The 27087-nt window shown below is 40.3% G+C and overlaps 2 protein-coding genes across 2 annotated transcripts; one reads left to right on the top strand and one right to left on the bottom strand.

Moving 5' to 3' along the window:
* Positions 1-8657: 8657 nt before the first annotated feature.
* rprml (reprimo-like) lies at positions 8658-15890 on the bottom strand. Its single transcript, XM_084036967.1, has 2 exons — positions 15773-15890; positions 8658-10128 (listed from the first exon to the last, which is right to left on the bottom strand). Exon 2 carries the CDS (start codon positions 9661-9663, stop codon positions 9328-9330), a length of 336 nt encoding a protein of 111 aa, XP_083893093.1. The 5' UTR covers positions 9664-10128; positions 15773-15890; the 3' UTR covers positions 8658-9327.
* Positions 15891-15915: 25 nt separating this feature from the next.
* Positions 15916-26948, top strand: itgb3a (integrin beta 3a). Its single transcript, XM_084036966.1, has 15 exons — positions 15916-16117; positions 17701-17786; positions 18068-18272; positions 18462-18714; positions 18860-19022; positions 19140-19301; positions 19394-19489; positions 19600-19689; positions 19797-19931; positions 20008-20437; positions 23337-23559; positions 24314-24414; positions 24608-24721; positions 25097-25263; positions 25376-26948. The coding sequence occupies exons 1-15, from the start codon at positions 16051-16053 to the stop codon at positions 25439-25441; spliced, it is 2358 nt and encodes a 785-aa protein (XP_083893092.1). The 5' UTR covers positions 15916-16050; the 3' UTR covers positions 25442-26948.
* Positions 26949-27087: the final 139 nt, after the last annotated feature.

The following is a 27087-nucleotide window of genomic DNA, read 5'->3' as shown; positions in this document are numbered from 1 at the left end:
TCGCCCAATGACAGCTGGGATCGGCTCCAGCCCCCCCCCCCCCCCCCCCCCGCGACCCTGAATACAGGATAAGCGGTAGACAATGGATGGATGGAAATCTTTATCCTGATACAGACAACTGAGAATAAACACTTTTGACTGCTCAGGCAAAACCAGGGTATTGGATTTTTGGAAATAGTGAACGGACAGGATCTATATGCAATAGATTTTTAGGACTAGAACAAATCTGGAGATATTCTTGGAAGGTTAGCAGGGAACGTTTAAAATTATGTTCACTTGGTTTGGACACCTTAGTGTGAAACAACAACAACAACAATCAAGATGTTAAGTTAAGTATCAGTATCATCTCCACAGGTGATGTACTGGTATTTATACTTAAAACAGTGATGTGGCCACTGGTGTGTGTTTATGGAGAACACAACAATCCATATATAATAGCTTGGCTACAGCATGAGAGCTTCCCTATGGTAGACGACACTAATTAGCACACAGTTTACTCTCACTGTATCTCTCTGCCTTCCAACTCTCCTTCTCCCCCCTCAACCCTCCCCACTCCCTGTCAGTGGAAAGGGCCTCTACACCGCCATCACATCTACAGCTCTGTAATTAAAACACTGTAATCTGGGTGGATCGTCTCTATTTATATAAGCCCCTTGTCATTGTGTGGGTAAAGTGACACAAAAGGATGCATCACGTGGTGAAAGAGGAGGAGGACGAAGGGTGGAGATGGGAACAACCACAGCAGTAGGTGATGACCAACTCTGTGAGAGACGAGGAAACTAATAAAATCTGTTTAATTGGCAGAGTGCTTTTTGATTCTCATCTTGTTATCCAGTAGAGCCCACGCACCTCACATCAACTCCTTTGGAATAACAGATTTATTAATTTATATATATACTTTATTTATATATATATATACTTTATACTTTATTTATATGTGTGTGTGTGAGAGAGAGAGAGAGAGTGTGTGTGTCAAGATATACACACAAAATCATCCCGAGACAACTTAAGTAAAATAAACTAAGACTGGCCAGTACTTCAATGTCATAATTGATCATCTTTCACTGGAATCATATTGTGATGCTAATAAAATCATACTCTTTGGTCATTTGGCAGAATTTTGATGATGCAGATTAAAGCTAATAAAATGGTTTGTTAAATTAACATTTCAAATATTAAGAGTCTTCTCATGTAGTGTATAAATGTAATAACAATTATTGTTAACACTAATTTTAGTCATTTATGTTGCACTGTAGGATTAATTTTTATTGTAAAAGTACTCATAATATCAGTGTTATTATTGGAGTGTTATAAAGTGGTGTAGGGATGATGTTTGTATGTTTGTAGGCCAACCTGCTAGTTAACGTTACACTGGTTCCCTCGATAAAAGCCAAAGGGTTTTTTCCACCTGACAGCCACACCATGGTCGCATGAATGTGACGAGACTGTAAAGGCTGACTGATGTTTTGTAGTCTCATTTATCCATTTGTTAGCGACCACCTTTTTAAGACACATAAAAGCTTCAAAATAACAAGAGGGATATGCTAACATATTTTCTGTAATCAAACAAAATGTTAAACTCTCTTAAGCTTGTGTTATCCACCAATAATTTTCAGGTATTTAACCAAAAGCCGTTGTTGATTTATTTATATGTATAAGTTGTTGTTCAAGGTGGAGCAAGTTTTAACTTACAGCTGGTTATTTGAATCTATATTTAATCATCATATTTATTAAATTGACCTTATTTTTTGTGTGTAAAATCCAACGCTGCAAAATAACTGTAGCTTGATAATACAGTACTTTATTAAATGTGCTTTAACTACCACCACTGCCATAGTGTGATACATATCAACATAAAACAGATTATTCTTATTAACATGATATTGATTTAAATCACACCACCCTGCCCTAAAATAAAGTAAAGTGAGGCCACAGAAGCAGTATCTACAGGTTGCTATTATTAGAACATTTCAGGAACCATATAAGCATGACATATGTCAAATATGAATGAGAGCCTGGAGCTTTCTGGCACTTTAATAGCTCGCTATAGGGACTGGCTGCTGAGGTATGATTAAATTATTTCCACTTCTCAGTAATATTTAATCCCGAAAACACACACACACACACACACACACACACACACACACACACACACACACACACACAGAGAAATGGTCATCCATGTTGGTTAAAGGGTTAGCTCATTGCATTGAGATCATTTATTCATACCTCAGGGGAGGAGAGGGAAGGCCATGCATGGAGATGCCTCTCTGTGCACCAAAATTAACAGCATTAACCACATTAGCTGGATTTTCTGCTGAAGCCATTCAAAGCAAATAGCATGGCATCAGTGTTGCCTAGAACTTCTTCTTCGTTTTCTTATCAGGACGCTGGTGTCTTCGTAGCAATCAGTCGGAGATGATGACAGTAAGAAGTTAAAGCTGTTATCATTAGTCCATAACCCCCCCTCACACACACCCACCTCCCCCCTTTGCCCTTCACCCCCCACGGCACCAGCTCAAGAACATGGCCATTACCTTTCCCCGTTCCTATGGCAACAACACCCTGCAGCCCTCATGTGTTGGTAGCAGTGTGTTTGTGTGTGTTCACAATCATGTGTGGGTGTGTGTGTGCATGGGCATAGCGTGAGGTTTGCGAAGAGTACAATCAATTTTTTTTATGTTTTAATGTTTTCCTTCTCTGACGAGCGTGCACTGTTCACAGCCTCAAGAAAAACACCATTCAACAATGGATATTGAATGGTGGTCCAATGTTGCAGTCCAGTGACTGCTCGTGGATTTGTGATAAGTTTACTGCTGCGTTGTAATCCTTTCTGTTGATCTCGGTGGCTGGTGATTAGTGAATCTCTGATTAGAACAACTTGACAGTCAGAAACACTCTATGCGTTCTCATCAGGGGCCATCTAACCTCGAGAGTGAGTGACAGACATAGCCAAAGCAGAGTGAAGGGCCAGGCAGAGATGGGAGCGTGGATGCTATTCTCTCCATGGCGATCCACTGTCTGGGATGTACGGATGAGGTAGAAAGAGACCTAGAGAAGCAATAGAAGATAAGGCTTTGAATATATTTCCTCTCACTCTTCTTTTTCTCCTTTCCCTAAGGAGAAGTGCTGACTGACAGACACTCCCCACCACCTCCTCTTACCCCCGGCCGTGGGCAAGATTTGTATAGTGCCTACTACCAACTCGAGCCAATTACCACATCTCTATGCACACTATGTTTATTAATACGTAATAAACTAGTTGGACACAGACGCCAATTATCTTGCATTCGGCCATTTAAATGTAAGTGGTTGGCTTACATAAGGATCACCATAAGAAATGGGAAAGGTTCGTAATGATGGTCAATACAAGTGATTTTCAGTGGAAATCAATGGGATGAGACACCTACCATCCCCTTGAGAGGATGTGGCAATTAGAGAAATGCATATGAATGCCGTTTGACTTTCAAAGAATGAGCTCCCATTCTGTTGGATGTTTGCTTTTTGTCTATTGTACACTTGATTAGTCCCATGGTGATCAGCCCCATCTAAGGCAGCCACGTTCGTGCCATCGTGTCTCAGCTCCAGTGCTCCTCTCTAAATGCTAACTTAATCACAACCTGTGCTAAGCTCCCTTCTCCTGTTTGATCTGACATCCCCAGTGCCGAGCTGCTTCCATGCTCTGACTGGATCTGTGTGCATCCAGATGCAGGAACGACCTGGACGCGATCCTCTACTAAATACAGACACAGATGAAAGATGGTTTAGTGCCACGTGTGGCTCGCCATTCCTCATGGGAATTAGATTTTACCTCACTGCCGAAGGCCTGCACAGACAATAGCCTTTGTGTAATTATGCCTCATCTAAAACTTTCCTTCAGGTTGGAGGCTCGTTTGATAATTACATTTTTAATAGTTTATGCTTTCCACAGTGAAAACCGTGAGTCCCACATTGATGTACCTGCTTATTGTTCTCTCAATGCTTAGAAGCTGCAGAGCAGAATCGGACTGTGAGGCCATCTGTGCTGCTGAGGATCACACTACCACTGCTTTTCTCTTTTTCATTTTATTACATAAATGTGTTCCCTCTAAATATGATTACGCTTTTTATACAAATGGCACATATGAGATCTAAACCTTTGAATACGAAGTATAAATATATATATAAATATAAGTCTTATATTTAGATATTATGATACACAATTCGCTATAGTCTAAATTGATAATAACTAACTGAAATGTCTTTGAAAATTTGATTTACTAAGAATACTGGAATACACCAGTGCATTTGAATCAAATGGTCTGTTCACTTTTTTTCTTTCACTCAAATATGTCATCTTATGAACATTATAATTATCATATTCAGGGCCCCATATCATTGCTTTTTAAGCTAATGTAGCTTTCACATTTTGTGGAGGCCTTCAGCTAGCGGCTGTACTCAACAATTCAGCCAGCGTAAGACCCAGCGCCAAACAGCATTAGGAAATAAAAGTTCCCTGAAATAAATAAAAGTATTTTTTTTAAATAAAAACAGATTTATTTAACTACTTTTATATGAACTCATTTATTTATTAACATTTATCTTGCCCCACTTATTTATTCCAAGATGTATTCAGTAGACATATTTATTTATTTGAAAAGCATCTTTATTTATTCATGTATTTAATATTGAATAAAGTGGCACTCTATATTTCCCCCCTATTGCAGAATGATAATGGCTGCAGCCAGAGCCTTCTCCAGCGTTGACACAGAACTCTGGAAATGGTTCTGGCTACGTGACACTTCTGGCAAAATCCTTTTCCTTTTATGTCGTAAAGCCACCTTTCCACCTTATTTATTTCTAAACCAAACAAAGAACAACAAAAAGGTGATAGTGATAATACCCCATGTATCACCGTCTTGTTGTTCTTCATCATCTCCTTATTCCGTCCATTATTACACATCAACACCTGTTTGTATGAATTACACAGCACTGCTGGTTCATAGTGTCTGAGGAAGACATTTTTAAGAATGCGGACAGATAAAAGACACCAAGAGAGGAAGGGACAGACGGAGCTGCTGGACTGAGAACACCCTGACATCCCGCCAGGCAAAGTTCAGGACCAGACAGGTAAAAAAGCACAGTGACGCATGACGTCACCCGGAAACTCAAGGATACCTTCGTGTTATAGCTGACAGCACAGTCTTATTATGAAATCAACAACAGTCGCATTGGCAATTGATGCTCACATTCACGCTGAGAATGTGTGAAGCATAGAAACACATTTGTGAGTGTGAAATGATGTAGGTGTATCGTTTCGTGGACGGTTTGAAATGCGTTAATTGAGTTAAGTGTCTGTGTGTGCACGTAATCACCAGCTTTCGTAGTGTTGTGGGTAATGGAAAGAATGAGGCAATTCTGTTGTTCATTTGGCTGCACAATAGATTTATTTAAAATGTCATGAGTTTGAATGCAAGGACTGTTGGCTCCGCGCTGAATTGGATGCAGCGCAATTTGCCTGGAGTGATGTAGAGGGAAGTGTGTATGTTTGTCTGTATGTGTGTGCATTTGACGCCTGTGTGTTTTACTGTACTTTTATTGTTTTTGGAAATTCTACCAGTTTCAACAGGCTCAAGCCAGTCTCTAACAACAACTATAAAAGTGAATAGAATTACTTTAAGAAAGCAATGCACTTTAGCAGAGAGTGTGTTAAGTAGCAAAGTAATTGAAGCATGATTGCCAAGTCATACCGCTGTGTGTGTGTGTGTGTGTGTGTGTGTGTGTGTGTGTGTGTGTGTGTGTGTGTGTGTGTGTGTGTGTGCCAAAGGGAGAGAGAGGAAAAAGAGTGTTCACTCACTCACCTGTGTGAGATATGAGATACCGTTTCCATGTATTGTTATTGCCTTCGCCTTTGAATACTGTACATCCCATTAGACGGATTGAATGGGGCTGAGAAAGGTCACTTCATCCTTGTGGGACCATGTTGGCATAGAGATGTTTTCTGTATCTTGCCCTCTAATCAAAAATACTGAGGGAATTAAAAAGGGCTTTTCACATACCGTGTCATACGGTGACAAATCTGTATCATGTCCGGACACACACAAACAAAACACCTTCACAGTAATATACTAGTGATGTTTTAGGTATTTTCATTCAAACCCGCCCTTCTTGGGAAAGCTGTCGTTATTGCAATTAGTGGCTGAATGCCATTGCTGGATTAATCACCGTAATATCTGTCAGGATTTCATGGCTAGCGCATGCTTCATTATTTTCTGTGAGGTCTCTGTTGTAAAAGGCCAGCGGTGACGCTGCCTGCCAAACATATGTACAGTAGCCTATATGGAGAGAGAGAGAGAGAGAGAGAGAGCTTTATATACACCAAACCTGCAAACTGCACACATGTTGATGGGGTGAAGGATCAAATGTTAATGTGTTTTTCATGCACCACCACTCCAACATTATCCTATATATCTTCCTCATGCACCTATATAATGAACTACATCTCGACCTCGTCAAGCAGGGCAACTTGGGGACCCATTAAAGAGTGCATGACTTTCTTCTCAAAAGAATATACCATGATTATTGACGATCATTCAATTGATGAAAAGAAGCACGGCGACGAGCATGATCCATGTGTCCACAACAGATTGTGGACACATGGATGGTGCTACATGCTAACTCTGTAGCATATGCTCGGTGGTAGTGGGCGACCCGTAGTTCCTCTGAAGTGAGAAAACGAGAACTTGATGTGGATCTTCGACAAGATGGTGAGTAATTTGAACTGACGTTCAGCCAAGTCAAACAACAAGACTTTCTCATGGAATAATTTGTCAGTTGTAACACTGAGTGCCGCTGCTGACAGTTTTACGATGTTTGCTATGTGCCGTATAAAGCAGGGGTCCATGCATGTCATCTATACGGGCATTTTTCTGTTGCTGTTTTTCTGGTTGTGGCAGAGGTGACCTCCCCACTCTGATCAATTGAAATCCCCGCCTCGCTCTGATTTACTCGTTGTTTTAAAAAAAAATTTAATTAGTGAGTGATCAGTCATCTTCTCCAAAAATGTATGCTTCATATTTCATTTCTCTTTTTCTCTGATGATTACATTTCATTATTGCTGTGGATGCAAAGGTGAGGCTTATATGTTGCCTTAATAGTTCTTTGTACCAAAATGATTGCATTCATTTGTTATTTTTATTTTACCTTTATTTAACCAGGAAGTCCCATTGCATTTATTACAGTCGGAAACTTAGCCTGACCTTCTAAGCCTCCTCCCTATATGCATCGGGTATTTATATTTGAAAGAAATTACGGACCTTCTGTTTATATAATTGCTTGCTTCAAAACACAATATGACATTCAGGCTTTTAACATTGATCTTTGTAAGCGTGAATAATAATTTATGCTTTTATATTAATTGCTCTCGGCCTTGCTCCGAAAACTTAACAGCAACAATAATACTTCACACATGGGTTGTGCTATTTATTTACTACACTGTCAACATGTACACATTTTTGTTGTGTCTGAAATATATTGTAAAGTTAGCCGTTTAAGTATAGTAGTAATTATCTAATGAGTTTTATTTATTCATGCTGGTTGAGGTCAGAATGTGTTGGTCTGTTGCACATCAGTGTCCAACGTGTGCATGGTGAATAGGCACATGTGTGGATGCATGGGTGTGTTTGTAAGGATTCATCTACCCCAGCTCTCCTAACAAGTACTGAAATAATAATGAGAACATCGGTTGCTTCTGAGTATGGCACGAGAGAGGAGGAGGGGCTACAGATAGAGATGCAGAAAAAATACATGTGAAATGTAACCAACATGCTGAGCTGGATAAATGTAATCCTGTAATATCTGACAGGAGGCAATGCCCATGTATGTGAAACTTGACAATAAACCCCTTAGTGATTTGAGTTGTTGTTTTTTTCTTGAAAAGGGAAAGGGGTCTGTATAGTGACAAGAAGAGTAATGATATATTCAAGCACATGGACAGTTCATGGATGTCCCGATACGTCATCTTTGTGTAAAACGCTTCTAAAGCTGCATAGTTTCTCTCACTGCTCGCTTATTGACATGCATGCTCTCCTCAACGTACTTTCTGATGGCGCAAAAGAAGAAGAACATTAGTCCGATGCCATACTTACACTCTAAAGGTGCAGTGAGTGCTGCTAAGTGAAGTGGTCTGTGTGAGCCTGAATGTTCCTTGATTGCAGCTGGTCAATCTTCAGAGAGATCTGATTAAATGCTGTGAATATGAGCTCTGCCTTTTGTCTACAAGATGGATAACCCTTATGCATTCATCGCCTCCCTATATAAGCTGCAATTAATGCCACGCTGCTTTTAATGAGTGCCTAACTATTAAGTGATTTGATTGTGATCTGCTTCAAATGTCTTAAAATATTATTTTATCTGTAACTTTTATTAAAAAAATGATCTTAATAAAGATCACATCTGATGATGGGAGAGATGGATCGGAGAATATTTCATGAGTCTGATTAGATTTGAGTTTAAAATTTAAACTACTTTAGCGATGGGCATGGTACTAATTCAGTTATACGTTTAAAGATTAAACACATATTGGAAGAAAAAGAATATTTCTTTGCAGTGTTGCCATGATCTGTATCACGTTGATTAACAGATGACAACATTCAGTATGGTAATTTCAATGATTTAATTGCATGCTGCAATTTCAATTATTTTGGTACAAAATACTTCATGCAGCATCCGTGATTTCAAAAGTGCAAAATTGGTCCAAAAATCACTTTACAGATCAATTAGCAAGCATGCCAAACAGGACCAGAACCACTCCATAAAGCTGAGACGGAGTTCATTGAAATACGTGCAAGATTTCAGCATTTACCAAAAGAGACCAGGAAAAATATCTTGTATAGAGAATACCCACATGTCCATCACGTCCACATATTACACTGGCAGACGTGGAACAATAATATTTCATAATCATGCGTTTAGTTTAAAAACGTGAATCTACAATCAATTCATCTTTACAAAATAAAGAAAGAAACGAGGTAACATCTTGTAAACATTTTCGTCACATTGTTCAAGTTGGCAACATTAAATCACTCCAAAGATTCAACAGATCAGCCCACGTGTAAACAATTTCCCGTGTTTTACGCACACTTTACGCACGAACATTGGTCGCTTGACTACATTCCTGTAGTCGTTTTCGAAAGGATACTGGAAGTTGTTGCATATCTTTCATCACTAGGACACAGACCGTCTTTCAGAAGTACATGCAGATCTTGTCCTGTGGTATGGAGACGCGCACCAGATCCTCAAACCGGATCTCCGCTTCAGTTCTCCACAGTTGGCTGTGCTCTCCATGCTCTAGCTGAGCCCGATCATGACCGTTTCCACGTCTTTAGAAGGTCTCCGGTCCTTCACTAGGAAGTTAATCATGCTTTCCGATTTGATCATCAGGTTGCACCCGAGGAAAAATATACCAAACACGACGGTGAGCGACAACACGCACAGCACCGCGATTTGCACCACACGCATGACGAAGAGTTTGCGCTCGTCTTGCACCAACACCAGAGAACCTCCGCCGTCGCCGGTCACCACGTTGTCTGTGCCATTGCCGGAGTAGGTCGCCAGAGTCCCGGCGAGGGTCTGACTCCCGTTAAAAAGCGCGCCCTGGGTCACATCGAAGAGGGAGACGTTCATGTTTTCCTGCGGGGTAATCAGCAAATAGACACGCGACTCCACTCGGCAGGTAGCCTACACAGTCTCGCCTCAAAACCTGGACTCCAACTAAAACTTTGCGTCATGTGAAAAATAAGGCAAATAAGGCAAATAAGGGAATACGCTTTAAAGTCCAGCTCTACAGACAAACATCCAGTTTTGCCACAGCTTCAGTGCGTAATCCACATCACAGGACTGTCGCTGCAGTCAGACAGCGTCGCGTCAGGTGCAGCCGAAAGTAAGTTTCTTCAACTCAAAGTCTATTTGTCTGAGCGCAAAACGTGTTTCCTCAGTTGTAATGAGAGACGGTCCCTTCGCGTCTGTGTTCGCTTGCGAGCGCTTCTTTTGTGCCAAGTCTCTGGTGCGTTTTAAAGTGATGATGAGTTCCCCGTGGACCACACCACTCCTCACCAGGGGAGGTAGTCAGATGTCTTCAGACAATGCCTCCTGATTAAGAAAAACGGATTGGTTAAAAACACGAATTTGAATATTCAATCTAGCAATTACATCTTCTTTCCTTCTGAAACTACATATGAGGTCTGTTTCTGCTGCAAAATAAGGATTTAGCAAAAATGAAGATTTACTCTTCAAAAAATCATAACGTGAATATAGTTTTAAAAAAGTGACAATACCTGTCTTCTTGGTCACTTAGCTGAAATACATTTGTTAAAAAAGAATAAAAGAATGAGTGAGCCTAATTTACTTTTAAATGAGAATATTTGAAGTGTGCTCTTTTGAAGCATTCATTTATGCACATCAATAACACCTGAAAGCCTCACCCATATTGATCCAGTCATACATTAACTTTGAAGGCTACTCATGAAAGTGTTGAAAATCATTTAAAACCTGAAAGCATTCCGTACAATAATCAAAAATGAGTAGCAGATTAGTCATCTGCTACGTTGAGAGGTATTAATAGAGTTTATTATGTTTATTGAGCTTTTTTTTAACTGTATTTGCCTGTTTTAACTATATTTGCTTGTTTTAACTGCAAGGTGTCCTTATTGTTTAGAAAGGTACCCTTAAATACATGTATTATTATTATTATTATTATTATTATTATTATTATCATTATTATTGTTATTATTATATATCTGTTGCTGAGGGAACTGCCCTGAGAGAGAAACCAATATGCACAGCTAACTTATAGAAATGAAGACAAATCTACGATTGAACCAAATATGTATCTGAAAATATTGGCTCTTGCACTGAGCCTGCAGTTTGGGCAGCGTCTGTAATGAAATCTCTGAACAGCAGACGGCTCTCCGTTTTTATTGGATGTGTTATGCAAATATTACTCTGATTTTGGGGTGTTGGGTGTAACTATTGCAGCAGCATGAGACATCAGCGTATACGAAGGTGGAGGTGAAACCCCTGCAACCTCATCTGTAAAGAAATATGAGCCATGGGTAAGTATTCACTCCAAATATACGAGGAAATTTGTGAACATTTGACTTTTAAATCTATATTGATTCTTATTAAAATGAGAGTGTTCTTCTGTAAACCTTATTCTCCCTCATACTTCTGCACACATAATGGGTTTTATTTGATGAGGTCTGTACTGTATTGACAGGCTGCATTGGTGGGGAAAAATGTGTTAATAAGTAGACTGTCATAATGTGGTATTAACTTTTGAATAACCTTTTATTATTGGTTTTAATAGTCCACATTGCCCAATAGGCATGGCAGCCTTTAAAGTAATGGCGATGAGTTTGGGATGAATTGCTCAAAAATGTGTCAAAAATGTAAAATCTATGAAAATATCTGCTAATTTGTATGGACATGTAACTGCTGCAAGGTGGAAGGAACCTTGAAATCACTGAAATTAGACTTTTTTTATCAAGTTAGAAACTATTAAACTCTCCTGGCACTAATTTAATATTCATTATCTAATTACATCGACAAAGAATTACAGCTGCTACAACTCCTCGAAAACTGTTAATATTGAACACACTCATAAGTTATTTAAAAGAGAAGCTGTATTTTCCTATTTTATCATAATACATCAGTTGTATTACATTCATGTTTATTGAACAGCTGCACAGATAAAGTTCAACAGGTTGATTAAAAAGAAACTTCCTCAAACATTTTGAAACTTGTCTGCAGAGCCTGTCAAAGTAATCTGTTGTTTGTCTAAAAACAAAGGCCACAAAATTCAATTTCGGATGCTCCTGATGTCTGGGTAAGCAGCTTTCAGCCACCAGCTGACAAGCTTGTGTACAAACAATGATTAGCTCCATCCACAAATACCTTTCATAAGCCTGGAGGTGGTTTACTTTCAGATCATTTATTTATGGCTGATAACAGAAGAACAAGGTGTGTTTTTTCATGTACAATAGGATCAAGTCTCATTAGCCTTAGGATTTGGCTGTTGCAAATTAATTGGCGGCGTGTAAATCATTGCTGCACAATTTGATTCTGTTCTATTATTCATTGCAGCGTGATTATGGTAAGAAGCTTGTACTTACACTTCATCTCTGTGTCAATATGCAAATCCGCCGCTACAGTTAAAACCTATTGCCTCTTTGAGGCTTTAAACTACAAAAGTTGAAAGAATTTACAAATGAGGAGAAAGTGGTTGCAAAGTCGAGGAGGAGGAAACTTGCGAAACATGGTACTCCTTTGAAAGAATTACCAAACTCTTTAGAAAATGACTCATGGCATTATTAAAGTTTTTCAGGAAGTTTTAACCCTTTTAAAAGCTTCATCAACCTGTAGCTGATTTCTAACTTTACACAGTTTGGAGCATCTGACTGGGGATTTGTGTGACTTCTCCACATTTCATTGATATAGTGGTCACAGGCAGAGATATGCATCCAACCAGTGGTTATTGTTTGTATAACTATATATGAAGAAATGTTATATTCATATGAGGATGCTTATAGACATGAATGCGAGTGTCTGACTTGTTCCTAAGCAACAGTAGACCTGTGAGCCCAGTGACAGATGGTTGGTGAAGTTATTTCGGTTTAGAGGAGGAGAGGGAGGGAGCGATGAGGTGCCTGGACGGAGGGGGAACGTTTCCACTTAACATGAGGGAATTGGCAGCCTAGCAACACAAACTAAGTGAAGACATCCCTAGCAACAAGGAGGTGGTGTTTGACCACACCCACCTCCCCTCTGCTCTTTACCCCTCCATCCCTTTTGTTCGTGGTGCTGCCATGAGTCAGTACTCAAAATGGACACACCCTTTCAAGCCCTTCCGTCCCCGGAGGAAGCAGAACTTCCTCACAACTTCACCCTTTTTAATTTACAGATTCCTTCTAAGATGGCTCTAATTAGCTGATTAAAGCGCACACAGGACTGTGAGGAAGCTCCCTTGTGTGCTGGAGAGTGAGTGTACGCAATTATAAGCTAGGAAACAACAAAGCGAGTAAAGTGCGTATTAACAATTTTGGATATTAAATATGGATAGAGCAAGTATCGCCATGTTTTTTTTTCTTAAGGAGCTTGTCACCTTTGGGACTCTCAATCATGCAGAGGTAAATACAGTCATACATTACTCATTGATACAGATTGCAGGGACACAGTAGAGTTGTGCCCCCCATCAAGCCCACACTCACCAACCATCAGCCATTCAAGATATTTTAAGGATTTTCATTGCTTTGATTTGCAGGGGGATGTGTGTGTGCGTGTGTGTGTGTGTGCGTGTGTCTGTGTGTGTGTGTGTGTGTGTGTGTGTGTGTGTGTGTGTGCACCTATTGCAGCCTGTCTGCTTGAATGACTGGTGAAAATCTGTTTGTTTGAGAAACAGATTACAGATTTCGTTCATCTAATTGAAGAAATTCCATCTCTTCCTCTCTGGTATACAGACATGCACTCCACCAGCCGCTACCCATTAACCTCATTTCCATTTAGACACATCTCAGTAACGCAGGCTACCATGATCTGCCTCATCTTTTCTGTCCCTTCGTGCCACATTCTCCAACGTCTTTGTTTCCCGCTGTCCTGCTTATATTCAAAAGCATGGCTACATTAGACTTCCCACCAGTCTGAAGTCTGAATGCACTTAAAACAACACACACAACAGAAAAGGCACTCTTTCCATTTCTCCATCCCTCATTTATTCTGCATAATTTATTTATTTATTCATTCTTGCTTTCTCCACACATACGCCATCATCCCCTGAGAGGGAAATGTAGGTGCAGATCAAGAGGGGCTAGAAGGGAGCATCACAACACAAAAACAAATTGACCCACGTCAACGACTCTGGGGCATATTTCATAAGCCTGCCAACTCTTCACCTGAGAAAAACTCATATCCCCCCGGTTGACCCTCCCGCCAGTTAAACCCAGCGATGCAGGAAAGGGTAAGCCGGTTGTGGTTAACCAAACACTGATTTTGTCTGAGAGCAATTGCTCTATCTATTGGCTCTCTGTGACGGTGTTCTCAGACTCAGTGAAAAGCTTAAAGGGCTCCAGATAGATCTGTAACACAGGTCAGGACCCTTCCATCCCCTTTTCCTCCTCCAGCCCCCATCCTCGCTTCTTGTTCAGTCTTAATTGGCTTCCATCTGACCCAGTCTCTGGCTTTTTACCCACGACGACTGGCGCTATGCTCTTCCCAAAATGCCATTCATCTGTGGGGTGTGATTGCCACAGACGGCTTTGGAGCCAATAGATCCAAATCAGTCAATACTGGAGAGGGGGTTTGATTGCCCCCAGTGCATTACCTGCACCACCCACCCACACTGAGAGCTGAATGCCAGCAGAACAGTAGACTATTATAGCTTTTCTACTTATTTCTCTATTTTTGTCATTTCTTCCCGTGGCAATTCTTGGACACGGGTGGCAGTAACTTAGCAACAAGCCAGAGAATAAGAGCAGGGCAAAGAGATAAAGATTCAATAAATGGACAAGTGCAGAGATAAGAAGCATTGTCTGCTTCTTGCAAGCCTCATTGCACACACCACCACCACCACCACCACACACCTCCCAAAGTTCATTTCTCAATGGCTTTTATCCCATTGTCTGCTGCTTTTTCTTTCTTGTATCAGAAGCTGGCACATTTCTGGATGCTCCGTCATTCAGTGGAAAGAGGTTTTCTGTGATGAGCTCTTATTAGAATCACATATTTTAGTGGGGAAGACTTGGCTAGAATGTTTCTAGGGAATGCGTATTAAAAGCTTCGGGCAAAGTCAGTCCTTTTTAGACCCTAACCAAGAAATGAATGCTGATCAGAATCACCCTGTGTATATGCATTTTTTTCATATATTATTTTTCCCACTAGGGGTCCTTCTACACAACTACACAAGGGTTGGCTGCTTCGAGATGTGTCGAGGTCTAAATGCTTATTCAGGAATTCATAGGTTTCTGTAGTTTTGCCACACACAAACATTTTGTGCATATTTCCTGTTGTGTGCTGAGCTCTTTTCAATCTAGTAGAGGGCAGGGCAACATGCAACGCATGTCATATATAACAGGCTATAAGTCACTTTCAACTTAATTTTTGGTGAAACGGTGCGTGAGAGCAGCACTATGGTCATTTCAAATGAATGTTGCTTATCTCCAGTATGTTTACCACAGCAAGCTGCGGTTCCATACTACTCTAAGTTAAGCCATGTGTGTTTAAAGCTAGTAAACCACAACGGAAATAGAAAAGGGTTTGGAATTAATTTATTTGAGCGTTTGCTCACACGGCCCAGTTACTCTCCTGAAAACTCTGTGAGGATTTGCATTTTTTTAGTAGGTTCACACTTAAAATAACACATAAATGGCCATTAGGGTTGACGTTGATCATTTCCATGGTAAAACTTGAGATGAAGAATTTGTTCATGCAGTGGTGTGACTAAAAGTAATGAATGTGTAATTGTTAATTGTGATTAATCAATTAATGTGCATGCTTATATTGAGACAGTGTTCTATAGTTTCAATTTGATTTAAATTATATAATTGATCAAGGTAAATGGTTTGATTTCTTGGAAACTAGTGCAAAAACAGAGGACTCCCAAGTTCTTGGGCTGCATGATTTAAGATTCAGAGTGATTTTCTTTCACCACGCCCACTCCCCCACCAGATTCTAATTTTTCAGTTCAGAGAAATCTGTCCAGGTGTTGATACGAGACGAGATATGAAAATATAATGTCACTTACTCCACTTGTGGAGGGTGAAGTAGGCTTTTGAGGTAGTCCTCGCCCCCTCAACCTATCACATGCTATGAAACCATCAGGAACGAGTGTCAACATGCCGATAATGGTAGCTGCTCCCCGGTACATCTGCTGGATGGCTAGTTATGATGCATGAGGCGAAGGTGTCTGACCCAACATGCGCTGAGTCGACTCAAGAATGAGGAAAGGCGTTGAAGTTGCGAACAAGCCCACAGTGAACTCACAGACGACTCACGTCAAGTCGGCTCCGTTACTCTCCAGCTATGGGCACTTTTTTACTCCGTCCACTGTTACCGTTTCTCTTTTTATTGTCGGCATCAAACGTTTTCGGTAAGTTGTTACTCATTGAGCTACTTTTTCTTCCCCCTCCAAACTTTCACCTGCTTACGCGACCTGGTGGTGTTTCCGCCCGACTCGTCGGGCACCTTTGAAGGTACCACCTAGTGTTCATATCTACAGTAGGGTTAGTGTTAGGTGCCGGTTATTACAGACTATTCAGTAAAGGCGACGAACACAAGAATTCACTGTTTGGCTGACGACGAATGGAGCCACGCTGCTGCTGCTTGTAATTGCGCTGATCCGCTGGAGCTTTCGCCACTTTTCCTTATAAGGGAGTGAAAATACTCGGGATGCGTTTCCCAAAGCGAGGGCACTGGGGTATTTCACAGGCTCCCCCGGGTCTCCTCAGGAAAAACCAGAGGCTCATTTCATTATCAGCAAATACTACGGAATGTGTATTGTGTGTGTGTGTGCTCTGAGATTGTATTTTTTCCTCAATTGATAAAAAAAAATCAACAAAACTTTTCTATTAATTCTCCACATTTGCACTTCATCAAGGACTGTAACTTAAAAACATGTGTGGTGCTTCTTCAGTGTATAGGCCTTACTTCAGTTAATTTGGAAGTTGATATTATCTCAAACAGTTGTCATACTAAGTTTATTCCTCTTCTTTCTTTCCTAAAGCCTGCCTGTATTACTCTGTTAGATCTCAAATGTAACACCACACACAGGTAGAATAACATTGGTTCTGTGTTTATCTCCAGTGAGCCACACCCATAGGCCCTGCTAGATAACACAGAAACGTGTTTGGAGCCATTAGTTGACTTATATGGAGTGAAACGTTTGGGTGAACTGTGCTGGGACTTCACACATCACAAATGTGACAATTCCAAAGTGACAGACTGACGTGATGGCTGTGGTATCTGCGTTTGTGGTTGAACAGAGCAGCATTGTACGCCTGATTAAAAGAGTGTGGTCATCTACAAATGTCACTTGCTTCAACAGTTAGCGTATTTTGTGCAGTGGTGGAATGTCAAAATACATTTACTCAAGTGCTGTAGGTAATTACAATTTTGAGGTATTTATTATATAATATACAATAATTCTTATTTATTATATAATATTATACAATAATTATTATTTATTATTCATTATTATATAATTATATAATATTTTACCAATCCAGAGACAATTTTGGAAATATTTATTTGTAATCCTTTCTTTACTAGTTGAAAACAGACAGGTTGATAATACAAAATGTCATCAACAATTACATATTGAGTAAGCTGCAATATTAAAGTAATGCCCACTACAATAATAATAATAATCATCAATTATATTGTATAGGTGCTACGTGTATAAATGTGGATGTAGGTTTCTTTCATGTTGCCATGTTGTGTATATATCTTAGTTATGATGAAACTGTCGGTTCAGACTGTGACAACAAATTTCCTCAGAAAAGGAAGGATGATAATCTTCATCTACTTGTTAATAACCAGCATTATGTATATATTTAGTTGTTAATACATTTGTATTTTTAAATACAGGATGCTTACTTGTAACACTCTTCACTGTGGTTTTGCTGTTTTTACTTCAGCACTTCTTCCTCCGCTGATTTTGTGTTTGTGTTAAAGGTTCCAACATCTGCACATCACAAGGAGTCACCACTTGTCAACAGTGCTTGGCTGTTCACCCTAGCTGTGCATGGTGTTCTCAGGAGGTAAAAACACCAGATGCACATGCACATATTGGATTGTCGCTCCTCCCATTCATTGCTCAGTGCAGCAAGTTAGAACAGAAATCTAATTTCCCAATAGCATTCTTCTTGTTGTCATCCTCTGATGTTTTTTTTCAGCTTGCTTATACACTGTAGCCTCCAAACCGATAAGATAAAAAAAATATGAGTACATGGGTGTTGGTCTCTATTGGATAAATCAACATTATCTCACAAAAAAAAAAGTTTTTAATGGATTTTCTTTCATGCAATGGTTCTACATTCAGGAGTTTGGGAAAGGGGGATCCGGCGCGTCCCGCTGCGACGTGAAGCAGAAACTGCTGGATGGAGGATGCAGTACGGCAGCTGTGGAGTTTCCTTCCAGCACCATAAGTATTGAGGAGGACAAAGACCTCAGCGACAAGGCCTTGGGCACCGCTGATGATGTCACTCAAATAAAGCCTCAGAAACTCCGTATGGTACTAAGACCAGGTACTTTAACACCCAATCAGACATTTCCCATAAGACCAGATATATTCGCTTTGGAGACCAGACACCAAGGACCATTTCTATTGTTGTGCATGCACTCATAGAGCTGATTTCTATATTTTAATATATTTTTCACTTGAAGGACAAAATTGATCTCATTCAATCGACCACACCCTCTGCCTCTTCTCACAGGAGCTTCCAGTCATTTCACCGTGTCAGTGAAACAGGTGGAGGATTACCCAGTGGACCTCTACTATCTGATGGATCTTTCATATTCAATGAAGGATGACTTGGCTCGCCTTCGCACCTTGGGCAATGAGCTCGCCATGACCATGGGCCGCAAAACAAGCAACTTACGCATGGGGTTTGGAGCCTTTGTGGACAAGACCATCTCCCCTTACATGTACACCTATCCTCCAGAAGCAGTGGAAAACCCTTGCTTTGGGTAAGTGTGGATGTTACTGTTGGTGTTGGTGATATGAGGAGGGGGAGAAGGAGCTGAAGTGGAGATTTTCTAATATTCCGACAGAGTCTTGCCAGTTCTCCTTCACTGATTTCCTATCCCCCATTCACCTATTCAATACATACAGAATTCATGACACATGCAAGGCTCAATTCGGGTTCAAGCATGTGCTGTCACTGACGGAGACAGTGGCTCGCTTCACTGAGGAAGTGGATAATCAGCAGGTGTCTAGAAATAGAGATGCTCCGGAGGGTGGTTTTGATGCCGTCATGCAGGCTGTGGTGTGCAAGGTATGAAAATACACACACACACACACCTGTCACTGATGTGCAAAACTGAGCATGTGCATACATATATATCAGTCATCCTTTCCTTGTTGTATTCATTTCTGTGTTCATCATCATTAGGACAGGATTGGCTGGCGTCCGGATGCCTCACACCTTTTGGTATTCACCACTGATGCCAAAACTCACATCGCTCTGGATGGACGTATCGCTGGAATTGTCCAGCCCAATGACGGACGGTGTCATCTTGATAGTGAAAATGTTTACAATAAATCTACAGTGCTGGTAAAGGCATCAGAAATTCACTTGTTTATTACATTTGTTGGGCATAACATGCTTCTATTTAAGTCTATTTCATTCATTCCTGTGTCTTCCAGGACTATCCCTCCTTGGCACTCATGACAGAGAAAATGTCTGAAAACAACATCAATTTAATTTTTGCCGTGACCAGCATTGTGGTGCCACTTTACCAAGTAAACAAACTGCACTGCTTGTGCCACACAGCATGCATTTGTCCGTTATTTATTGGTATGAAAAACACAAAAACTGGGTCATGATCTTGCTGTCATGCCTGTCTTCCTAGGAATACAGTCATCTCATTCCAGGTACAACTGTGGGAATGCTGAGCGATGACTCTGGGAATGTTATTCAGCTCATTGAGGAGGCTTATGCAGTAAGGAAATTGTCAAAAACGGGAACATGAGCATGTAATCTGTTAAAATATGATCAAAATTTTCTGTCTTGTAATGTATCTTAACCTCATAACTTTGTGTTGAGCAGAAAATCCGCTCTAAAGTGGAGCTGGAGCTACTGGGAGTCCCAGAAGAGTTGCATCTCTCCTTCAATGCCACTTGTGTAAATGGAGAGGTCATCCCTGGGCTCAAGTCCTGCTCTGGCCTCAATATTGGAGACACAGTACGTATCTGTTGAGATGCTGACGCCTGGTTTCTTACACACACAGATTGTCACAGAGACATTTCTTCCTCTTCAGGTGTCATTCAGTGTGGAGGCTCAGTTGCGTGGCTGCCCCAAAGAGAAGAGCCGCACTTTCACCATCAAACCTCGAGGCTTCAGGGATTCCCTGGAGGTCACAGTGGAATTTGCCTGTAGCTGCAATTGTGAGGCAAACACCGAAGCCGACAGCCCCCTCTGTAACAATGGCAACGGGACCTATGAGTGCGGCGTGTGTCAGTGTCACAAGGGTCGTCTGGGCCCACGATGCGAGTGCTCAGTGGAGGACTACAGTCCATCTGATGACGCCAACTGCATCCCAAAGCCAGGGAGCCCAATCTGCAACAGCAGAGGCGATTGTTTGTGCGGACAGTGCTCCTGCCATGCAAATGAGTTCGGTCAGGTTTGGGGCAAATATTGCGAATGTGATGACTTCAACTGCCTGCGCTTCAAAGGGGAACTGTGCTCCAGTGAGTAGATACGCTTCTTTCTGTCACGATCGGTGTTAGCCCTCTTTGCAGTGTTGTCAACATCAATATGACATTTTACTAAAAGAAAATGAAGGATTGGATCAGTGATGTCCTCACGAAAAAGGTGAAGGAATTTAGAAAAATGTTATAGTCTCAATCTGTAAATACACCTTAGTCAGTTTGCGTAGTTTTCTGATATTGATGGTTTTCCGGGATTAAAAAATCCACACAATTGAATGTGCTATTATTCCTTTAGTACAAGGAGTTGTAAATAAGTGCATAGATTAACTGCCAAACATAATCATTAATACCAACAGATGACCAATCATCTGTCAGGTCTGTTTGTGTGTACGGAGGTTCCTTACGTTCTTACCACTCAAACTAGTGCCACATGATGTGCTATTGTTCCTATTATAAGTCTGCACAGTTTACTGCACAGTGACAGTGATAAAACGTTTGTAGGCTTTGTCATTGGGTAATTCAATCTAATAGCAGTTCAGGCCTGATAAAGTTTTATATGCCTCCACGCTGGCAACAGCCATAGCCATAGACATTATATCTGTGGGCTGTACATCTGTCCAAGCCATTCTGTGAATGGAATATCGCAGGAACGCCATGAGGGGAGTTTTTTTTTCATATTTAACACAAACTTCCACCTGAACTCAAGCATGAACCAATTAGATTTTGGTGGTCAAAGGTCACTCTGACCTACATTTTTGTCCATAACTAAAGAATTTCAAACAAATGTCTAATAGGATAAAATAGTGGCGGAGGCATACAACGTCAAGGCGGTAATTCTAGGCTTCGAGTACATTAAGCAGATAAACTTTATGTCTAAGGTTGTACATCCTCTACTAAACATACTGTGTGTGCACCATGGCCTGACGAGAAGATGGAGGGTCATGTGTGTATTAGTGAGATAGAATTTTCCTAACACATTCATATCAACAAGTTGGAGTTGGGAGTCTTTCTCAAGGAAGGTTGTTTTCCTGAGAAATTGGTATTAAGGCATACAGTGATGACACCCAGTGCTTGGGCGTACACATTCAGCCATCTTGTCCACCCACACATCTAAACACACAAAGCCATAGCTGGTGTAAGACAGTCCACAGAGCTCAATATGGGGCTGCAAAGTTGTTGTGTCTCAATAGAGTCATCCCGTTGTTGTCTTTAAAGAGCGAGTGTCCCTCGGCCCCAGCTCAATTGGAGCTACTGCAACCCAGTGCGCCAGAAGGCTCAATCTCTGTCATATTCCCTCTGGCTGTGTGTTTCTCTGTCTGCTGAGGGACTGTGGGACCGGTGCAGGGCCGGGGAGCAGGAGTCGGCAAGCACAACCCCAGGGCCCATAAATATGAGTGGAGAGAGAACAGGAAAGTTTGCATTCCTCTGCTGGCAAATTGCCAAACCTCTTTTCCCTCCAGTATCTCCATCTCCACTGCACAGTGTAATGTTTTACTGTTCTGTATATATATCCCTGTTTGGTCCCTTTATCATGGCCCCCATGTTAACATTCACTAAAGACCAGGCAAGTGATTCATGGGCAGGATTACTGTGCAGTCTCACAGAGAGAGTATGAAGATGTAAACCTAAAAACTCCCCCATGTGTGTGTGAGAATCAACTTTACAAATCTTTAAGTCAAGTTTAAGTGCTCTACACTAGATATTGTTGCAGTGAAAATAGTATTGCAATGTTTCAGTTCAACAGTTTCAGCAGTTATCTTGTTGATATAGTAAGAAAGATTAGTCACCGATTACTTTGCTAAGCATTATATGTGAGATTGTTAACCATTAACCAGTGACCACGCCTTATCACAGCCCAGCTACAAACCCAATCTAAAAGACAAGCCGCAGTTGACAGGGTAGAGACTGGGGAATTGTATCCTCCAGTTTAGTGCGGCGGATGATTTGTTTTGAGCTCTGGAATTAGGGACCCATTGTGATATTTCATGAGCAGTCACTCCCCCAGTCTGATCCAGCTGGGCCATGACTCATTCACTTTGCTCTTAGTCATCCAGGGCTAAATCCCGTTTGTTTTTTGCGTAGAACACTGTAGTCTCTGTAGCTCTGCCTTTGTTTAAGGGAGCTTAATCTCCGTAATCCAGGGAGAAAAGCTCGCCTCTGGAGTCTGTCAGCAAATCATTGCTTCACTTTACACTGTTCTCCATGACCTGGCTTTAGTGCTTTAGTCTACACTTCAGTAGTCTAAGGAAGCGTGTGTGTGTGTGTGTGTGTGTGTGTGTGTGTGTGTGTGTGTGTGTGTGTGTGTGTGTGTGTGTGTGTGTGTGTGTGTGTGTGTGTGTGTGTGTGATTTTATGCCTGTAAAGAGTAGTGTGTCACAAGAGATCATTTCCTGCCTTTGTCAGAATGCAGTTGTGTAATATCCCTTGCTGAGTTATACTCCATTAAGAACAATTATTTTGTTAATAAGCACTGTTTTAAAGAGAATATGTTAATGGTAATGTAAAGACAAACAGCTGTACACAACGCTTACCTTGTAATTAAAAGAAAGTAAACATTTTCATTTCACAGTTGAAATACCATCACTTTTTTGGATGCTGTCAGATGGTGATCATTTTAAAATGGAAGCTAATGATTACTTTTTTTTTTTAAATAAACTAGTTCATCAACCAATCACGTTAAGTACATACAACATAAAAACCACACAGGTCAAAAGGCAACAAAGGACGACTCACAGACATATAAACCCATAAACACACAGTGATTAATTTTGCAATAGTGTCATTTGTATTTCACAGGTTAGTCTGTCTCCACCCATGTGATTCACTGAAAAATATATTTCATAATATGCAATTACATGCAATATTTGAATTGTACAAATTGTATTTCAATTGAATGAATATATATTTTAAGGACAAGCATCCTTTTGTGATTCTTTCAGATCATGGAAAGTGTAGCTGTGGCATTTGTCAGTGCGACGCTGGCTGGAAAGGAGAAAACTGTAACTGCAGCACACCCATAGACGACTGCATGTCCAGCATAGGCCTGCTGTGCAACGGCCGGGGTAGCTGCCAGTGTGGGGTTTGTCAATGCACTCAGCCTGGTGCTTATGGAAAAACCTGTGAGAAATGCCCCACTTGTCCTGATTCCTGCACGATAAAAAAGTAATTATATTTCTGAATGTTTTAAAAATCAAGAGTGATGATGGAACAGCCAACAAACACATGAAAACAAATGTAATTTTTGAAGCAACTCATTCTCAGTTCCCCTCTCAATGCTGTAACATTCATGTTTAACCAACACAAACATTTCAAAACAGCGCAAGGCTGAAACTTTTTTCCTGTGGTTGTCAATAGAGAAAAAGTCATAGCGTAAATTCCCTGGGAGCATGAACATGCTCTGGTAATTACAGGCAGTCTACTGTGAATATTAGATATCATAACCATTTTGACCTGAGGGTGGTTGAGGAAAGATCATGTAGTGTCCAAAATTAAAAGGGTCCATCCTTTGGGAACCATGAATATATATCAAATCCACTAGATGTTCCTATTTTTTCTACAAGTGAAATGTTTGGCCTTGGAGAGGTGGTCTTCAAAAACAATAGGACTCGTCAGGGAACCATTTATATCAACAGATACATTTATGGAAATTGTAGTTTCATAAATATTACATCCACTAGATTACATCCATCATATTAAGAGCTTCCCGAATGTGAACAAACTGCTCAAAGACAGTTTTTCTTTTTAAATGGTGGTTTCAGGTTTATGTTAATGTAGCTATGCTCTCAGGTCCTCTTATATCTAGTAGTTTGTCCATCCCCCCCCATATTGAATTGAATCATGCAATGCTACTAAAGAACGGCAATAGTATACACACTGTGTATTCTAGAAAGGTAACCAAATAGGATTCTGCTTGCAGGGCGTGTGTTGAGTGTCAGCACTTCAAGAGGGGACAGTACACCAAAGACAACAGCTGCAGTAGAATCTGCAAAGATGAAATCAATGTAATGGAGGGACTGGGTGAGAATTCTTGCATCTTTAACCTCCTTACTAAACACTGTGATCGTAATGTGTTGTGGTCATGCTTACTGTTGTTTTCCTGTTGCATCATATAAGCAGAATGTCCTTGTGGTCAAAAGTATAATGAACTCATATACTGTATATCCATTTTTTATTAAACCCTGTGTCCCTTCTTATCCCAATTCTCTTACAGTCGTTGGAAAAGCAGTGAATTGCTCATACAAAGATGAAGACGACTGCGTGGTGCATTTCCAGTATTACGAAGATGAAAGTGGAAAATCCACTCTCTATGTTTTAAAAGAGCCAGGTACTGTAAGACTGTAAGGTACTTTGTGTGCATGTATTTAAAAGCCGACAGTGAACAGAGCATTATAATGTGATTGCATTATTAGGACAGAAGAGTGTGTTCTTGAATGACAGTTTAGCCGATTGCTGACAGGCTACGGAAAAAGGGGAAGAGTAACAGTAACCTGTAATTTTCTAAATAACCCACCATCAGCTAGTTACGCTCTGCCACACCACAGAAACCCACGCACGTAGTGATAATGTACTGAATTATTGTTCAATAAAGAGTTTGACGCTGGAGTGCAGTCATTCTAAACTCCATGTGTGAGCTCCGCTAATTAGCAAACATCTTGGAGAGCAGGAGGAAATGAGCCCCTTTTCTCCCTTCCTGTCTCAGAGTGTCCTCAGGGTGCAGACATCTTGGTGGTGCTTTTGGCGGTGACCGGAGCTATTCTGCTACTAGGCCTCATTGGTCTACTTATCTGGAAGCTGCTGATCACCATCCATGACCGCAGAGAGTTCGCCAGGTTTGAGGAGGAGAGAGCCAAAGCCAAATGGGATACGGTAAGAAATAATTATAGATAAAACACTCACTGCATACGCAGTATTACTGCAAAAGGTTTGATATGTGTGTGGGGCTGAGTTAAAGAGTGTTTCCTTTGTTTTCATTTCCTAGGCTAACAATCCTTTGTATAAAGGAGCCACGTCCACCTTCACCAATGTCGCGTACCGAGGCAACTAATGACTTAATGCAATGAAAGAAACTCAGGGGTCAACGACAGAGATGGAATGTAGTAGCAGAGAAATGGATATAATAAGAGCCTCCACTGTAGCTGAAAAGTATAATGCAGTCAAAAACATGGTGAAATGCCTGTAAATATTGAAAAAATAACTAAAGCTGTTCAAGTTACAGGTGGTTGCCTGCTATTGAGTTTTCTGTTTATATTAAGTTTTAGTCATGTACATGGTGATAGGAATTCATTAACATAATTCTGCCACTGAAATATTTTTGGTTAGGCTATTTTTTTTTTACAATTGGATCGCCATAACCAAACACAAATAAGTAAATTCATGAATGGACCTTCTGAAGTCCTTTTCATTGTTGTTCACCATATGTTGAAAATGTTGTCATTTGCTTTTTCAGAGTGCAGCTGTTTTAAAATTCATTTTTTACTCACTTCAAAAGGAAACTTCCAATCAAATAACAGGGAATTTTATAAGCAGATGTCAAATATGGACTATAGAATTTTAAAAAAATTATTAAATTATGCTTGAAATGAATTATTGCATTTTTTCTACTACAAACTAGTTTGCAGGAATGATTTTGATAACAGTGCAGCCATAGAAATAGAATAGGATATAGTTAGTTTCTATGAGTGCAGCACTCTGTGGAGTTTGGGTTAACTGTAAAAAGGAGTAAACCCCCTTAACTACAGCCTCGAGGCTAACTTGGTTTACAGTGATGTCTGTTTTCTATATTGCTTTTGAAATTTGTGTCAACAATGATAACTTTATCAATGACATGTTGTTTTTTGTTGTTGTTGTTTCATTTTTTATCCCTGTTTTTTGTTATTTGGTGGCCTTTTTTATTGTTAATTTTATTTGTACATTTGTATGGCAAAATGTCATCTGTCCTGCTATTGCTTAATTGTGAATTATTTCACATTTCTACTGACCAGCACTGTGTTATACGGAAATGCCATGTGGTTTATTTGTGTATATAAGAATATTTGATTGCACATCAAATGATAATAGCCAGAATGCCCTGATATTGGTGATTACGAACAACTTACTCTTGTAACCTACATTTGGGAGAAAAGAGTACACAGCAAGGTGTTTTTGGTTGTACACCTCTGATCCTCTCTTCCTGCATAGTTGTCTGTTTTTTGTTGCGGTTTTTTTTTGCAGGTTTTTTTCTTTTCTTTTTTTTTTCTGACTTTGAGTTTTTTGAAGATGCCTGGGGTTTCACTCTCGTTTTTGACACAGAGGGAATGTATAAAGATGAATTATAATTGACTTCGACAACATTTGTGTGATGCTTGACATTTGAGATCCTGTAACAAATGCCAAAGCTGCTTTTAGCCTTTTAATAAGATTAGTACAAAAGTCATTTGAAATTCATATTTCAGATCCATATTTCAAATTCAGAACAAGTTGTTTAAGCATTCTGAAATAGAAAAAAAAAGATCTAACTCTTTCTATATTCCCTCTGTGTGAAGTTGGTCGACAATACATTTTGGACAAACAACCTATGATTTCAGCGAGAAGCTTAAGGCTTCATTTTGCCTCAAAGCTTCATCCAGACACAATTACACAAACACTCTGCAGATATGTAAATGTTAATACTGAAAAATTATGACAGAGAGAGGATATATATTCAGATTACAA

Source organism: Eutrigla gurnardus (genome assembly GCF_963514095.1).
Source record: "Eutrigla gurnardus genome assembly, chromosome: 20".
In the NCBI taxonomy this organism is placed as follows: domain Eukaryota; kingdom Metazoa; phylum Chordata; class Actinopteri; order Perciformes; family Triglidae; genus Eutrigla; species Eutrigla gurnardus.
The sequence above is the reverse complement of the archived record's forward strand: the minus strand, read 5'-3'. Positions and strand labels throughout refer to the sequence as shown.

Coding starts and splice junctions, on each gene's coding strand:
- rprml (XM_084036967.1), bottom strand. CDS start 9,663: ATGAACGTCTCCCTCTTCGATGTGACCCAGGGCGCGCTTTTTAACGGG.
- itgb3a (XM_084036966.1), top strand. CDS start 16,051: ATGGGCACTTTTTTACTCCGTCCACTGTTACCGTTTCTCTTTTTATTG. Junction 16,118..17,700: donor GTCGGCATCAAACGTTTTCG/GTAAGTTGTTAC, acceptor TTTGTGTTAAAG/GTTCCAACATCTGCACATCA. Junction 19,932..20,007: donor GCCTCAATATTGGAGACACA/GTACGTATCTGT, acceptor CTTCCTCTTCAG/GTGTCATTCAGTGTGGAGGC.